Raw genomic sequence first — 17,745 nt, forward strand, 5'->3', positions numbered from 1 at the left:
AACAGGGAGATGAAGAAAAACCAAACTGATGAGTTTTTTTGTCTCTGTGTGCAGGGAAGGTGTTCAGACTGTGATGGATCTCCTCGATGCCTCTTCAGCAACACACCAGTGAGGATGCAGTTCCAGAATGAGTGGCTTTATTTGCCATTAAAAATGTAGCTGTGTGACAAAAAGCCAGCACAGCAGAGATGATGTTTGTTTTCTGTTGCTGCTTTTAGCTTGTTTTCTGTTACTGTGTTCTGCTGCAGATCAGACCACAGTTTCCACCAAAAATGAAGTCCAACTGCAGGTTTAGGAAGAGGATCGGATCCAGGAGGAAGTTTGTTCCTGGATGTGTCATGAACTGTCTGCGATTCACCACGGTCAGCTGACATTCCCACTTCAGTCTAAGTCCTGGACCTGCAACTGTCACTTTGCGGCTTCAGGCTGGACTTAAAGTTTCTATGCAGAAAGAAAAAAAAGTTTTCTTTTTTTTTAGACTAATTTTACTCATACAAACTCTATCAACCCACTCACAAATAGAGAGATTTTTAGAACTGTAACCCATGAAACAAGATGTGAATAAACGTTCACTTTTATTTTACTAAGAAAGCTTCAACTTCAAAGCAATCTTCAAAGCTTGGCTTTGTCTAGCTTCAAGATATTACTCATACAAGGAAAAGAGCCATTTATTTCATGCTTTTTTAAAAAGATACTTTTTTCTAGTTTCAGTTTTACTTAACCCAGTGTAGGGCTAATATCCAAACAGGATAACTTCACTGCCATGTTCACAGAAGTGACAATTCTGTGCTTGTCCTTTCAACTACTCTCTTGTATCTCTGCAATGATGTTTGCATCCTAACTCAAGTTGTGTAACATTTCTCTTTTAGCAAAACTTGTAGTTTGTCTTTCAAATAATCCAGTCCTCTCTGAAGTCTGACCTCTGCTGGAAAAAAACATTTCTGTCCTCACCAGCTTTCTCCTGGTTTGTGGTTGTTTATTGCATAGACCTGCTTGACTGTAGGGAATAGTTTTCAGTGAGAGGCTTTAACCATTCTTTGACTTTTTTGTCCCACCCTTGAGGATTTGGGCTTGGAAGCAAAACATTTTCAGTTAATAAAGAAAAGCATAGGTATTTCAGGTGATGAGTAGAAAACTGCTCTCAGCAACTGGGTGGCTCAGTTGGTTAAGTGTAGGACTGGCACATGGGAAATCAGGGTTTGATTCCTAGGGGGCACGTTGAGCTTCATCTAGTGTAGGTCCTTAGGCAAGACCCTTCCCAATACTGCCTACCATTACCGGTCTAATTGACTCCAAATGAAGTCAATTCAGTCACCATTTTTCCGCAATATGTCCGTCGCCAAGTTGGAACCAGACGTCCTCAGTAACCCATGATTGGTCAGTCTACATTTCTATGACAACTTCTCTCTCAGAAGTAAGCATGTTAGAAAGCCACAACCCTTCCACTGAAAGTCTCTTTAGTAGGACTACCAGCTGTGTCTCCACCTGAATTCTGCACAACTCAACTGATGGTCCCAACCCCATTTATAAGGCCAGAAATCACACTTATTAAACCTGACAGGGCACACCTGTGAAGTGGAAAAAATATTTCAGGGGATTACCTCTGGAAGCTCAAGAGAATGCCAAGAGTGAGAAAAGCTGTAATCAAAGCAAAAGGTGGCTACTATGAAGAACCTACAATATGACATATTTTCATTTGTTTAAAACTTTTTTGTTATAATTCCACATGTGTCAATTCATAGTTTTGATGCCTTCAGTGTGAATCTACAATTTTAATAGTCATGAAAATAAAGAAAACTCTTTGAATGAGAAGGTGTGTCCAAACCTTTGGTCTGTACAGTAAATATGTATGTCTATATATATATATATATATATATATATATATATATATATATATATATATATATATATATATATATATATATATTTACAGAGGGATGCACGTTTGTTTGTCTCCTTTAATTTTCTTATTATTTTTAACTGATCTACATCCAAAACTGCTTGACATAATTCAGTAACAACCTGTAGGTGTCAATAAATCTCTGTGTGTCCTGCAGGATCACTCTTGTTGCCCAGGTTACTATGGTCACGAGTGCTTTAAGTGCCCAGGAGACATTGGAAGTGTGTGCTCCAATCATGGAAAGTGTCTGGATGGTATCCATGGCAACGGGGAGTGCCAGTGCTTTGAGGGTTTCCATGGCACTGCATGTGAGGATTGTGAGCCTGGACGCTATGGAGTCAACTGCTCCTCAAGTGAGAGTTTATCTTTGATGTCCTGTTTTATCACCGGGGGAACAATCATAGAAATACATTTTTGTTAAAGAAATCTATCAAGTTGTTGTGATAAAATTACATCTAATGATCCCAAGATGACAGCAACGAAACTACTAACCCGTAACACACCACATGAAGTTAACAGAGATGGATGTAAGAACTGTGTGTTCTCCTCTGTGTGGCAGAATGTGTGTGTGCTAACGGGAAGTGTGATGATGGACTGGCGGGAAGCGGCAAGTGTATGTGCCATAAAGGTTGGAAAGGAACCTCCTGTTCTGTGGGTGAGAAATCATACAGAAAGGGACCTGAGAAACTACTAATGTTTTTTCTGAGCTTTAAAATGATGTTTGTGCATCGCAGAGATAAAGGACGACGCCTGTGGGGGTGTGTGTGACGACAATGCCAAGTAAGTCCACCCATCAGTGTCTGGCTGGTTTATCTTCACATTTTCTGTTTACAAGTTTACAACAAACCTGTTTAAACCCAACTGCCATGATGCCACTAACAGAAACAACCACAGAAACCGATTTAACTGGGGGGGGGGGCTCAGTCAGATTCTTGAGCTGCTAACAAGACTGCTAACAAGACTTTCAGACGAAAGCCTTAAAGCAGGGGTGGGCAATTCCAGGCCTCGAGGGCCGGTGTGTCTGCATGATTTCCAGATACTCTTTCCCTACTCATGGCTGATTACCTGGTTCAGGTGTGTCCAGCCAATCAGAACATGCCAGAGCAGGGTATGCTGGAAAACATGCAGGACTGCGGCCCTCAGTGCCCACCTCTGCCTTAAAGCTTTCAGGAGTGACTGACAGTGAATGTCTATAACAGGCGCTGATGGTTCCTAGGGGTGTTAGTAATAATCGTTTCGGCGATTAGGGCTGGGCGATATGGCCTAACAGTAAATCTCTGATTTTTTTTTAATTCGATTTCCGATATCTTCCTGACCCCCCCACTTAAGGTACAAACGGCAGACCACTTAAAGCAAATTTTGCTTTTATTTAATCAAAAGCAAGACAAATGTAACCCCCATTTCTGAGATGAATAACAAATAAATGAACAGACTCTTGGAATCAAAGTCCCAGCTGAGTTTTGAGTCACACTTTGTAGTCTAGACGAAAAAGGAGATAAACATTCACCGTGAGAGTAGCACCATTTTCTAAAGGATTAACAATACAGCTCATATCTGGGGTCTAAGGTTTTAATTAAAATAAGAAACCCCGTCTTCTCCACGGTATATATGGGTACCATGTCTTTGGCTATATGCAAAGCGACCGCTTCGGTGATTGTTCTCCACCGTGCCCCTTTCTTAGGGATGGGTACTGAGCCCCGGTATTGAACGAGCCCCGGGGCAACATCCTTCAAGACCGCAGTCTCCGTAAGATCTGACCTCAATTGGAGGCTTGACTGGTCGGGGTCTCCGCTGAGGCAATCGGCGGTTGCCCCGGCTGGTTGGCTGCCTCGGTCCCGTTGAGGCCTGACCAGAGCTCTCCCAGGGGTGGCGCCTGGGGGCGGGGGCCTGGGCTTGCTCGGGGGGGCGCATTCTGGCTCCTCTCTCTCTGTGTGGGGTGGGTGGTGTGGGGCCTGGGGTGTCGGTGCCTCGGGGGATGGGATCCCTGGGCTGGGGGGACCTGGACCCTATGCTGGGGGGGCTGGGGGACGGCTGTTTGACCACTGGGGGACAGTCTATCAGCTGTCCCCGACTTACCCCCTTCCTCATATAATCTCATATTAGGGTGAGGGGGTGGGGGATTTAGCCTGCGTGCACCTTGGGGGGAGGAGCTACTTGGCAGTGGTCCACCTTTCATGGTTGCTGTATGGAATGGGCCCCCCTCTTTCTCTCGGTTTTATTTGCACCTTAGACATGTAGGGCCCTTGGTAGGGGGGGGGGGTGCTTGGAGATCACTGCCAACGAGCAGCAGATGTCCTCTTAGCGCCCTACCCGCCAATTTTAACTGCACCTTAGACATTTAGGGCCCCTTAGTGGGGAAGGTGATGGGACGTCACTGTGAGTAATCAGGAGATGTCCCCTCAGTGCCTTACCCGCCAATTTTAACTGCACCCCCTTAGTACACACACCCTTTACTCCTCCAAATATACATTCTAAATGCACATACATGCACACAAACACCCTCAGAAACACACACGCATTTAGCATCTGTCCCCTACCCCATCCCTGGTAGGGGGTACTGTGCTCTTGGCAACGGTGGCCCCGTCCCCTGGGTGCTGGTTTTCTGGGCCCGGAAGTGCTCTCCTCATGCAGGGAGGGGGATCCCTGAGCTCTCTGGCAAGGCCAAGAGCCGGGGATCATATCACGCCTTAGCCGGGGGTGTCCGAGTCCCTGTGGTGTGGGTTCTGGTCCTTGCCCCTGAGCGCTGGGCCTCGTCAAATTTCCAACGGTGTGCGAGTCTAGTCGGGCCAAGTTTACAAACCCCTTGTGGGCTCCCTTTTCTCCTGGGTGCCCTCCTCCTGGGCGGGGGCGGCTGGCCCCTGCCTTACTTTTTCCTGGACCAACCGTGGGCCGGGTGGGTGGCTGCCTGGAGCGCAGAGCGGGTCTCCCTTGGGGGGTCCTGGCCCGTACCTGGGGATGCCCAGAACACCTGGGTGGTGATGAGGTGCTCGTCTGGGGCTGCAGGCACTCTTCTTGGGTGGGGCCCGTCGTTGGGCCCCACCCAAGAAGAGTGCCCGCAGATAAACATCCAGCAACTTGTTGCCTTATGCTGCTTCATGGTTTTACCCCCCCCCCCCTTATAGTCACCCTTCTACCCCCCCTCCCCCTCTAACATCCCTCTCTCTTCTTCCCTCCTTTCCTTTTCCGTCCGGTCCAACACAAAAGATTTTCAAATACGATTAACATGAATAAAGTTTGGCCTCAATTACAAAACGGGTTTATTCAGACATACCTCTGGTTTGTGAGAAGATTAATAAACCCTGTTGTTAAAGTAAAATATGTCCAACACAAGAGGCCTTCAGCTCTCATCTGTCTGCTTAGCTGTTGGACAGGACAAGTTATTAAAAAAAAAGAAAAAATAGATCTGATCTCAACGGTTCTGGTATTGGTACTGGAGAAGTCGCCTTTTTTGTGTTCCCCAAGATATAAACCAGAGGTGTGACGGTGTGGGATTTTTGATCACCGAGCTGATGAAGCAGCAGGAGTCGCAGTTGACCGCACCCCGCGCCTCAGTTCCAAACAACAGATGATTTCATTCCTTTCTTGGGAACAAACTTCCCGTTCTCACTGGCAGCCATGCTGTCGCTTGCCATACCGCCGTGTGAAACTAATGCTACGGAAGCTCTGGGGAACCAAAATACCGCCATTACACAAAAACTCGATTTAGCTATTTTTTAAATCGCCCGTAACAAAATATTCAAATTAATTCATTCAATCGATTTTTCGCCCAGGCCAATCGGCAATATATCGCAATAGTTCATTTCGCGATATTTGTATGGATTCAAAATGCTGTCATAACGATATTTATTCAATTATTTATGAGCGTCCTTCAGCACCTGACTCTTGTTTTCCACTTAAACCTCCGGCCGCTAGTTGGCAGCAGAGCACACGGAGCCTCTTTGAGCAGCTCTACACTGCACAAAGAGAACTACATGGTGTCAGCGACAAGCAGCTTGTTTTGTTGTTATGAGACATGAACTACTTAGGTCTTACTTGGGATGAGCACCGAACCGAAACTCTGTTCCATGATGCTGTCGGTATCATAGAATGACGCTGATTGCGGTACTTCGTAGCAGCTCAGATTAGAACGAGTGAAGCACAGCAACTGCGCAGCTCATGCATAGAGCATCAGCCAAAATGCTGTCGGCAAAGTAGCCAAAGTTCTGCGGAACCTCACAGCAATAGATTCTTGTTCAGCAACCTGATTGCCAGCGTGATGTGTACAATGCTCTGAAAAAAGGCTAAAATCGTGGTGATGAGTGGTGAAAACCATGTTTACTTCCACGTGTGAAAAAATGAAGATGCAGCGCAGCAGTGCATGATGAATTTCAGAGAGGAGTCACCCTGTTCTTTATTAACTCTTTGTTAGACAAAAACATCGTCACAACTGACACTGACACCTAATGGTGAAATGAAGGAATTACAACACTCCCACTTAATTTCACATTATTTAGAACCTTAAAGACAAAACTCTTCTGTTCTCTCTCTTCACAAAAACGACTAGATAATTAATAGTTACCTCTTTGAGCAAACTTGAATTCCAGGTGTCTTTTTTTCAAACTCACTTACTGTATCCTGTAACCTTAAGAAACTTAATAATCTCCTTTCCTTTAAATTTCTCCTCGACATATTAATTTTCTTACAAAACAAAATATTTTATGATCAGGACACATTCAGAGTTCACCTGTAAAAAATATTCAACCATTCTCACAAAAAACAAAGTCCAATCTCTCCTCATAGACTTTCAAACCTTTGTTTAGTCAACGGCTTAGTTGAGATTTCTGCCTTCATATCTTTTGTTGGACAATATTGTAGTTTTATTTGTACATTTTGCAAGCTTTTACGGATGTAGTGAGATTGGATGTCTCTGTGCTTGGTTCTGGAGGGATCCACTGGATTTTTTGCAATTGCGATGGCACTTTGGTGGTCTTCCAGGATCACTGTGGGCGTATCCTCAACTCCAAGATCAGCCAGTAAACATCTCAGCCAAACTCCTTCTTGAGCAGCTTGACTAAGTGCAACATATTCAGCTTCTGCTGTTGAAAGTGCAACTGTTGCCTATTTCTTGCTGAGCCAGCTAACCGCTTCTCCACTCAGTAGAAACGTGTTGTTGAGCGTCGGCCATCTTAGTCACCCGCCCAATCTGCATCTGAAAATCCAATTAAAGATCCAGAGTCTGACCATTCATATTTAAGGGCAAGATTCACTGTCCCTTTCAAGTATGGAAGTATCCTCTTCACAGCAGTCAGATGAGCAGTATTGGGATCTGCATTGAACTATGAGACAGCATTCACAGCTTGAGCTTTGTCTGGTCATGTGGCTAATAAAGCATACAGCAAACTTCCCACCATTGACTGGTAGTTTTGTTGGTGTACTGGTTTACTTACACCATCACTTTTTTGAGCATCACGTTGGTTGTTACAGGATTAGCATTTTCCATCCCGTATTTCTTAAGTATGGCTTCAATATAACTCTTCTGATGTAGACAGACACATTTCTTCTCTTTGTCTTGGACCACAGAGATGCCCAGGATGTAGGACAGCTCACCCATGTCCTTCATCTTGTAGCGCTTCTTGAGAGCTGCCTTCAACTCGTTCCTGCTCTCAGTTGACTCTGTTATCAGAATGAGATCATCCACATGAACTGCAAGTATCGCCAGCTCCTGTCTTGATCTCACAAACACACAGGGATCTGATGTGCTCTGTTTAAACCCAAGTTCCATCATGAACTCTGTGAAGGCTTTGCTCCAGCAGCGAGGAGATTGCTTCAGTCCATAGATTGATTTTTTTTAGTTTGCACACCAGGTGTTCCTGTCCTGCTTTGATGTATTCTTCTGGTTGCTCAATATAGATTTCTTATTCCAGGCATCCATTTAGAAATACAGTTACAACGTCCATCTGATGAACATGCAGATTGTTTTGATTTGCAAAAGACAGCAATGTATGAATAGAGCTGAAACGTACCACTGGTGAAAATGTCTTATCACTGTCATCACCATACAACTGTGAGTAGCCTTTGGCGACAAGTCTGCATTTGTATCTCTCCACTCTTCCATCACTATGATGCTTGACTTTGAACAACCATCTTGAACCTACAGCTTTTCTGTCTTTAGCTAAGTCCACTAGATCCTACATCTCATTTTCGAGCAGCCACTCATATTCCAGGTCAGCTGCATCCTGCCATTCTTTTGCATTTGTCTGTCAGTCTGCCCCAATGCAGCTGTGGCTACAACCGTAGCTACCATCACCAAGTATGAATGAGGAATGAATGAATAATGCACACAATGTAAGCGCTTTGAGTGATTTGAAAAGCGCAGATAAATCCAATCCATTATTATTATTATTATTATTATTATTATTATTATTATTATTATTATTATTATTATTTGGACTCATCAGAGCTTCTTTCATTGTGAGTGGCTCTGTCATACAACACATTTTTGCGTGATGATCAACAACGACTGTATTAGAAAACTCGTCGTATCCATGTCTCTTTGTAGCCTTTTTGGTTCTGTCGCTTTTTCTGACAGCATCATCAGCAGTGACTTTGTGTGTTTCATTCTCATTGTGTCCACAGTTACTTCATTCTCTGGGTGGGGCCCTTCTGCACCCTGTTTCCATTCCAAGTCTGTTTCATTGAAAATGATGTCCCGGCGGATTAAAATCCCTCTTTTCTCTTCATCTTATAGGCGATAACCCTTAGCGTTGTTTGCATAGCCTACAAAACGAAGCTTCATAGCTTTTTTTTCCAGTTTTTGTCTTTTTTCATCTGGGATATGTGCATAAGCAATGCATCCAAGCACCCTCATGTGACTCATGTCACGTTTTTTTGTTTTACACCATCTCTCATAGGGTGTCTCTTGCTTCAGCACAGATGTAGGCAGCCTGTTCTGAATGTAAGCTGCTGTAGCTACAGCTTCTGCCCAATACATTTTTGGCAATTTAGCACGTGACAGCATAATTCTAGCTGCTTCAACTAAAGTCCTGTTTTTTCTCTCTGCAACACATTTTTACTGTGGTGAGTGAGGTACAGTCACTTCATGTTGGATGCCTTGAGCTTTCAAATATTCTTGAAACTCTCTTGATGTGTACTCACCCCCATTGTCTGTTCTGAGTCTTGTAACAGCTTGTCCACATTCATTTGTGGATGTTCTTTCAAATTCTTTGGATTCAGTCTGCATGGGACCACAGACATCACTATGAATCAGCGGCAGTCTGTGTTTGGAACAAATCCCTCCAATCGACTTGTATGCCTTCCACACATCCCTCACAGAAAGAAACCTCTGTTTCTGTGGAGAAGTCTACTCCATTCACCAGATCTTTTAGTTCTTTTCGCTTGGTAGTGTGGCCCAGCCGGTGGTGCCATAGGTTGGCTTCTACAGGTAAGTCCTTTTTACCATCCAGGTGATAAAGTCCATCAGCTCTTCGTGTTCCCATTCCTTAAGAGTTCCAGTTTTTCCACGTATGTAACAGCGAGACTTCCGCAACTGCACTCTGTTGCCTTTCTTGGTGGCTGCTCCCACTGGAAATAAATTCCCCAACAGCTTTGGAACCTACAGCACATCACACATTGTGACATTTTTTACATCACTTATTATGAAAGTCATTTTCAAGTGGACGTTTCCCATTCCTAGGGTGTCAACCATCCTGCCGTTACAGAGCTTCACAGACTGTGCTTCTGTGAACTGCTGGTAATCTTGAAGAATGTTGTTATCACACGTTATGTGCTTTGATGCTCCAGAATCTATTAACCATTCAAAAGCACTTTCACCTTCTGCATCGTCATATGTCATGCTTTTAGCATTATGAGTTTTCTTTTTGGCCTTGTACTTCAAACTTGGACAGTCACGTTTAATGTGACCTTCCTTTCCACATTTATAACACCGCCATGTGGTTGGTCTTTCTGCTCCAACTGTCCTGGAGTTGTCCTGTACACTTCCCCAGCACTGAGATGACATGGCTGGTGCACCACCACCACCTGAGCTAGCACCGCTGTAACCTTCATTTGCATTTACTCGCTTTTGCTCTTCATTTATTAAGGCTTGTTGAACAAACTGAAGCATCAAATTGTCGACCTTTGTCTCTAATGCAGTGACAATGGTGGCATAACTAGATGGCAGACTGCCTAAAAGTGTTACAACTTGATCTTCTTCTCTTATAACTGCTCCTATAGGTGATAGCTGATCAGTCAGTTTCTTCCTTTGCTTCAGATGCTCACTTAATTGACATCCTTCCTTCATTTCACATTGAAAGAATTTTTTCTTAAGGAACAGTTTGTTTGCCAATGTATCTGTCTCAAAATGGCCTTTATGCGAATTCCATGCTTCCATGGGAGTCTGGCAGCTTGTTACCAGGTAAAGCTGGGGTGTACTCACGTTCAGCTCTAACGTGGAGAATGCTTTCTCTCTCTGTCTGGTAAACTCTGCTAAGGCACATTCTTTTTTTTTTCTTGTACTGAAAACATTTTTCTTGTGGAAATCAGACAGACTGTTCCCTTTAAGACCAAATACATTTTAAGTTACCAAAATAAAAGTGCTGTGAATTAACTTGGGTAAAAGCAACCATGCGTAACATTGTGATCATTAAATAAAATGAATTTTACCCTTTTATTAAAATAAAAAGGCGTATTAACATTCAGATAGTCTTTTCTAAGTCATACTCCTAAAAAAAAGTGTTTCGGTACAATATCCCAAGATGTACCGTATCGTGGGATCTGTATCGTTTAGCCAAACTCTTGCAGATACACACCCCTATCTCTTTCTGAAAAGATTTTGTTTGTCCAAAAGCTAATGGGTTGAGATAACTTTGGGGATTTACATTGATTAGCTGTCTGGCCCCTATGCTGACACAGCACAATTCATGGAGGTCCTTTAGTACTGGACACCCATTTCATCTGCATCCGCCTGCTCCTGCATGACGTGATCACCATACGCAAGAGTAAAGATTCATTATGTTTGTGCCAGTCTGCTCCAAAAGCTCCTATTACTTGTTTAATGCTCTTTTGATGCTCATGCGCTCCCAAGCAGTCTTAACCCTACTAACTTCCATTACTTAGATTTGTGTCTTATGAACGTTCTGAAGTATTTTTACTCAATATGCAAAAAAATTAACTCATATAAAAGACAGCACCCGCACACTGGGGAACATCTACACTTTGAAACATGGTGGGTAAATTAACTCAACTAAAAATAAAAGTAAACCTTCCAACAGCGATGTGAAGTGTGAATCCATCCAGACCAAAGCTGCTTCACTGTGATGTAAATCAGCTGACTTGATGCTCAAAACCTGTTCTCTGTGTAGCTGTGTCACCGGGCCGAATGGGTTAGCGGCGGCCTGCCTGTGTGTTGCAGGGTATGAGGGAAATGGGACGCACTGCAAAGGTACGAACACACAATCAAATGCAATCATATGCAGCCTGTTATCACATGCTTCAACAGATCCTGGCCTCTCCTCTCTGTTAGAGATGGACCTGTGCAGCAGGTCCAATGGTGGATGTTCAGAGTTTGCCATCTGTACAACGGTATCAGCAGGAGAGAGGACCTGCTCCTGTAAGGAGGGCTACACAGGAGACGGAGTCGTTTGCCTCGGTAACAGAAGCTTTCTGATGTCTACAACTGTCAATGAAAACCCTTAACACTTAACGCTTTATCTTTTGACTACCGTAACTCTTGCGCAAAAAATATATGAATAATAAATAATTAATTGAAGTTTTTCTCATAATTCAAAGTAATATGCAATTCTCCATTGACAATTCAATTTCCAATTTGATCATGCAATTTGAAAATACATTTTGCAATGTAGAATTTGGTGCTACACTCTGTCATCAAGATCTCCAGCAGGAAGTGGAGGTGGGATTTAGCAAATTTAGGATGGTGGTAGGCCCCGCCCTGATGAGTGTCTGACAGTTTGCATTTCAATTTGAATTTTGACACAGATGAAGCGCGATGCTATACATATGAAAAAGCAACACCTGGGGGGCCCGTTTTTAAATTTAATTTTAACCTTGACACAAAAACAGCATGTTAAATTGCAATGCAATAGATTTGAGGTTAAATGAGTTTTAAGGCAAACAATGTCTTTTGATTTAATTTTTTGTATTGAATTGTAAATTGCAAAATACATTTTCATTTGAATTATGGGCGGCCAAGGTGCAGCGGTAGGGCAGTCGACCCATGATCGTAAGATTGCAGGTTCGATTCCCGCCTTGCACACCAATGAGTCAAAGTGTCCTTGGGCAAGACACTGAACCCCACCTTGCCTCTGGTGGGAGGTTGGCGCCAGTGTTCGGCAGCGGAGCCGCCATCAGTGTGTGAATGTGTGTGTGACTGTAAAGCGCTTTGGGCCTCGAAGAAGGTAGAAAAGCGCTATATAAGTATACGCCATTTACCATGGCACCAAAAACCCATGACAATTTGAAACACAACTGTTTTTGCTTTTATTTTACATTTTATTTTTTAATTTGTAACACTTAATTGTTATTTTTTATATTGGATTCTAAATTGCAAAGTGTATTTTCTTATTCCATGCCTGAATTGTAGAATTGAATTAGAAATTGCAAAATGCATTTTCAAATTGCATAGAAAAATTGCAAGTTCATTTGGCAACTGAAAACTGCATCTTACTTTGAATAATGGGGGAAAAAATGTTCATGGCGATGAACCATTATGCAACACGTCATAATACATAAGTAATGTGTTGCATAATAGTGCAAGACATACACACCCACGTGCACAAGCATGCACGCACGCACGCATGAACGTACGTACATACATACATACATACATACATACATACATACATACATACATACATACATACATACATACATACATACATACATACATACATACATACATACATACATACATACATACATACATACATACATACATACATACATACATACATACATACATACATATGTATATACACACACACACATATCTCAAAGGTTAAATATTTTTGGATGTCTGGGTGGATCCGTAATGGAAGTTATACATTTATCCTGTAGACTTGTTTGTGTAAATCAGATGATATGATCCCCACCATCCACAACATGTTTGAGCAGTTTGGATCCTGCCCTTAAAATGTTTGTTGGTGTTCACAGAGATTGATGGCTGCCTGGTCAACAACGGAGGCTGCCACAAGGCAGCAGACTGCACCAGAGCTGGTCCCAACATTGTGAGAAACACTGTGCTTCAAAACAATGTTTCAAGTCCAAGTAGACACTCCTTAATTAGAAGTTGCTGTTTTTTTCAACTGCTTCAATTTTTTGGGGGAAAAACATCTCCATTCCATTTTTTGGCTATCCAAGCTGAAACATGCTTTTTGCACCCTTAGTGTAGTGATCTTTGTTCACAATTCATTATATCATTTTAAAAGTGTTTTTGTAAAATGCTTACAATAAAAAATAGCCTAAGTGTTAATATGTGACAGGGTTGGGCACGTTTTTATTTCCATGCAACCTGCACTGCAGCTCAGCTGCCAATCCTACAAGTAAAGGAGTGGGAGACTTTTTCTGCCAATGTGAATTGAGAGAAAGCATTGACAGTATTGCCATGTCATCATTGTGCATGAGAATTTGTTCTCTGCTGATCTTCCTGGTTAAATAAAATAAAAAATAAACGAAATGTACAGATTGAACACAAATTTGAATGAGAAGCAAATTGTGTCCCTTTTTCTGTTGTTTTAAGTAAACATCCAAGGACTTTCGAACTGTGTGTAATTTGTTTTACATTCTGGAGTTAATACAGAATTTAATTGACTACCAGCCTGTTTGACTGAGTGTTGACTTTCTTTTCTTTTTAGACGGCCTGCACATGTCAGTTGGGCTTCCGAGGGTCGGGAAAGTTCTGTTATCCTGTCAACCCCTGCAGTATTGTATGTTTCTTCTTTCTTTAGAAATTTTAAAACAATGCCATTGTAGTAGATTGTATTAAAATGTACTTAATGTTTAAAATATTCAAATCACTCCTTTGATTCCTTTTTTGTGGCTAAATTTCTTTGGTCCCATTTTTTAAACACATTTGGATCTAAAAATATATGTGAAACATTCATTATTCTAGAATCAATTATGGATTTCTGACTGTCCTGCGGTCGCTTCATCCGACCTCTGATCTCAATCTGAAGATCCAACAACTGTTGTTTGTGTGTGTGCATGTGTGGGGGTGTTTGTGTCTACACAGAAAAATGGCGGCTGCAGCTATTATGCTCGCTGTGAGTACCTTGGACAGGGAAAGAGGAACTGCACCTGCTTGATAGGCCACATAGGGGATGGCTTTGATTGCAGGGGAACTATAATAAATGTAGGTCATGTGACCCCTGTTAGTCTGCCCATATCTTTGCATCACACACCTCCAGCAACTCAAGTTTTTTGTCTTACAGGAGGTGTACCGGCAGTCTGAGAATGACATCTTTCTGCAAATGTTAAAGGTTAGTAGTTGCCAGAATGTGCTTAGAAGCTCTCAGTGTGAGACGGTAGAGCTGCAGGTATCTATACTAAAGTGGCTGAGAGCTTCATGTGTGTCAGTAGTTTGAGGTTTGCTCAGACTATTTAATGATGCTCCATCAGCCTTGGTGGTGGTTCAATTCTGCAGCCATGTTCTTTCTATATGGGTACTACCCAACACTATAAGCTCAAACTGTGGCCTATAGCACCGGATTTACTCAAAATTATTATTACGCCCTGGTGTGTCATGACTAAAAATCCCTTCCTTGTTGCCTTACAGTAGATGACAAGTGTGCTGTGTCTCAACGATTTTATTATATTTGTCATCTTTCTGTTCTTACGGTCTGAACCTCACTAAGACCAACTCTGCTGATCAGCTCTAGCTATCCTAGTCAGCTCAGTCCTTCAGAGGTCTTTAGTTAGCTGACAGCTTGTTAAAAAACTCTTGTTGGAGAAAGCCACTGCTGGTTTTGTGGCAGGTGTGTCTGGTGTGTGTTACACAGTGGCCCTGAAGTGCAAATATCAACAAATTCAATTAAATTGTATTTATATAGACCAATATTACAACATAGTTGTCTCAACGGGCTTCACCAATAGTACAAAACATAAAATCATAAAACATAAAACAATCATAAGACACAATAGCTAAACTAAACAGACTAAACCAGTGATTATAAAACTTTTTCTCTTGTTCCCCCCTTTGGAGGAGAAAAAAATATGTTCATGCCCCCACCGCGAAAAGACTGTGACAAGAAAAGCCAAAAATGTTTAACTTTAATACCATTTCAAAATCCCAAACTTTCCTATTACTAGAGACTAGAAAAAATAAAATAAAGGATCATTCACTTTGTAAGAACAATAACGTTGAACCTATGTGCGAAAAGGAAACAAAAAGTTGTGTTGATGGCTGCAATGTGCCTGCTTTGTGCTGCACATCTTTTAAAAACGAGGTTGCAGGTTTGTTACTGCAACTCTCAAGTCATGGTCAATACTGAGCCAAACTCTGTTCTTTGTTTTCAAAGTGGCAACAGCAGAAAAGCTTATCTCACAAAGATGGGACATAGCAAATGGAAGCAGAATGCCCACAGCCTTCTGCCCCATGAGTGGATGCTCCCTCTCCACACCCAGCCAGAATTCAGTGAGTTTCTGTCCTGGAAACCTCAGGGTGGATGGAGTCTGACGTGAACTGATCCTCCTCAGCAGCTCAAATCAGCAGGTGCTGAATTGGATTGACCTACAGTGAAATGGATCTCTTTGCCAGTTGTATTGAGCACAGTTGTCTGGGAAATATTTAAAAAAGAATCCTTGCAGGGAAAAAATCTGATCAGTTGCAAAGAAAGTCAGGTGTAGGTATCCAATCCGTACTGGTCGCATGTGCGAGGCAGCATTAATGTCCGTAATTATTGCCGTAAACAATAATTACGTCTTCAAATGTTATGGGATGTAAGACCCACGGATATGCGGTCCCGAAGCACGGTTATCTATGTTCCGCCGCAAAAGAATTCTGACGTCCAAACATTAGTTAGCCCTGCCAATTTCCCAATCATGTCCCACCGGGTGACTCGCCGCCCCAGTCTGAGAACCACTGGACTAAACTAAACTGGGCATCCCTGCCCTCAGACCCCTCTTTTTGCTGAGGAAAAACCTGATTCAAGAAAAAAAAGAAGAAACCTCAGGGATGTCCACATGAAGGAGGGATCCTCTCCCATTTGAGTGTGTACTGGCAGGAGTCTGGCGACAATACAATATGTATAGTGATACATCTCAAGTTTCACTCATTCTCCTCTGAAGCCAACTATAAAGCACCACAATCACCGTTTCTATATGGTACTGGCAGCAACGTGGCAGAGAGTTTTGATAAAATACCCATCTCAAGCAAAATCTAAGTAGAGCATGACTCATAGCAACAAAAACTGCAGGGCTGACTGAACATTTAGCATTACACTCAAGCTGATTCTGACGAGAATTCTTGTTTTAGTGTGGTTTAGAGCTGCTCAAAAAGGCTCAGTGTGCTGTGCTGCCTACCAGCGGTCTGGAGTTTAAGTGGAAAACAAGAGTCAAATGCTGCGGGACGCTTGTAAATTAAATGAAATAAGTGTCGTCTTGACAGCATTTTGAAGCAATACATTGATAGTATTGCCAAATGAAACTTAACACTAAACAATAAAGGTCAGTAAGAAACCTCTCACAATAACACAAAGAAACTTTAAGGTCAAAGGGGTCGCTCACTCTGGGATGATCGAAGGAATCTCCAGGCTGATGTCCCAGGAAGAAGATTACACATGAGGTCTTTTAGCTCAGGAGGCCCAAAAAGAATTAGGATCAGCATCCAACTCCAGCCCAACAGGCAAAATCCAAATCCAGAAACACAAAAACAGTCATGGCAATGGGACGAAACACATGGGTGAGGGCAGAAAACATGTCAGAACATTCAAAAGGCACATAGGCTTGGCAGGCTGGAGCAAAAGGCTTCAGGGACTTTACACTCTAGCGCCTGGTAGGGTAAGAAAGCTGCTTTAGTAGAGGAAGCCACAGGTGAAATGAGTGAAGCAGTTAGCAGACACAGAGTGCAGACAGCAGAAGGAGGGAGAGAGACCAGCTGCTCAGGCACAACACAAGCAGGACTCTAAACAACCTTTTTTGATGACGGCCATTTCCACAGGCTAATGTTTTTTTGGGAAAAATACAATTTCATATATTTTGTCCCTCCTTTGTGTCCAACATATCACATAATACCTCATCCAGCCTCTGTTTGGTCTTTGCCACCTCCACCTTGAGCTGCATCTCCCTGTACTTCTGTCTTCTGTCCTCTCAGTGTCCCATTTTTTCTTAGCAAACTTTTTCCTCTTAACACACTGCTGAACTTCTCCATTCTACCACCAAGTCTCTTTATCTGCCTTCTTCACCTCACATGACTCAGCAAACATTTCCCCCGTTCTCTGCTCCGCCCTAATCCTCTTCATCTTTCTCACCACCAGAGTCATCCTCACACCACTATCCTATGCTGTCCTGCTACAGTGGAGCAAGCACAGCAGGGGCTGTGGTAGTGATACAGAGAACACATTTTGTGTGCAGAATTCTTCCACCTGAATTTTATATGCTTGTAAATAATGGGCCTTCAAAGACTGGTCTCCCTTCTGAGTTGTCCCTTTTCATTGTTCTCTAGATCAGTGTTTTTCAACCAGTGCGCCGCGGCGGCACACTAGTGTTCCGTGAGAGATGGTCAGGTGTGCCGTGGGAAATTACTAAGATTTACTGATCTGAAAACATTTATCATCATCAGAATATCAGCTCTGCGTTCATCAAAGAAGGCTCAGGTTTCACAGAGTAGTTTCCTAACAGCTTTGTGGAGCTCTTCA

At 42.7% G+C, this 17,745-nt stretch overlaps 1 protein-coding gene across 2 annotated transcripts in view; it reads left to right on the plus strand.

The window, feature by feature from the left end:
- stab1 (stabilin 1) overlaps positions 1–17,745 on the plus strand; it is a 113,720-nt gene that overhangs the window by 53,927 nt on the left and 42,048 nt on the right. For both annotated transcript variants that reach the window (XM_023954693.1, XM_023954694.1), the window contains exons 36-46: positions 55–108; positions 249–362; positions 2,058–2,253; positions 2,460–2,555; positions 2,635–2,680; positions 11,239–11,318; positions 11,400–11,525; positions 13,046–13,119; positions 13,747–13,818; positions 14,124–14,243; positions 14,323–14,370. In XM_023954693.1, the coding sequence (XP_023810461.1) occupies positions 55–108; positions 249–362; positions 2,058–2,253; positions 2,460–2,555; positions 2,635–2,680; positions 11,239–11,318; positions 11,400–11,525; positions 13,046–13,119; positions 13,747–13,818; positions 14,124–14,243; positions 14,323–14,370 (1,026 nt within the window). The remainder of the gene's footprint in view (positions 1–54; positions 109–248; positions 363–2,057; positions 2,254–2,459; positions 2,556–2,634; positions 2,681–11,238; positions 11,319–11,399; positions 11,526–13,045; positions 13,120–13,746; positions 13,819–14,123; positions 14,244–14,322; positions 14,371–17,745) is intronic.

This window comes from Oryzias latipes, chromosome 5 (genome assembly GCF_002234675.1).
Source record: "Oryzias latipes chromosome 5, ASM223467v1".
Lineage (NCBI taxonomy): Eukaryota > Metazoa > Chordata > Actinopteri > Beloniformes > Adrianichthyidae > Oryzias > Oryzias latipes.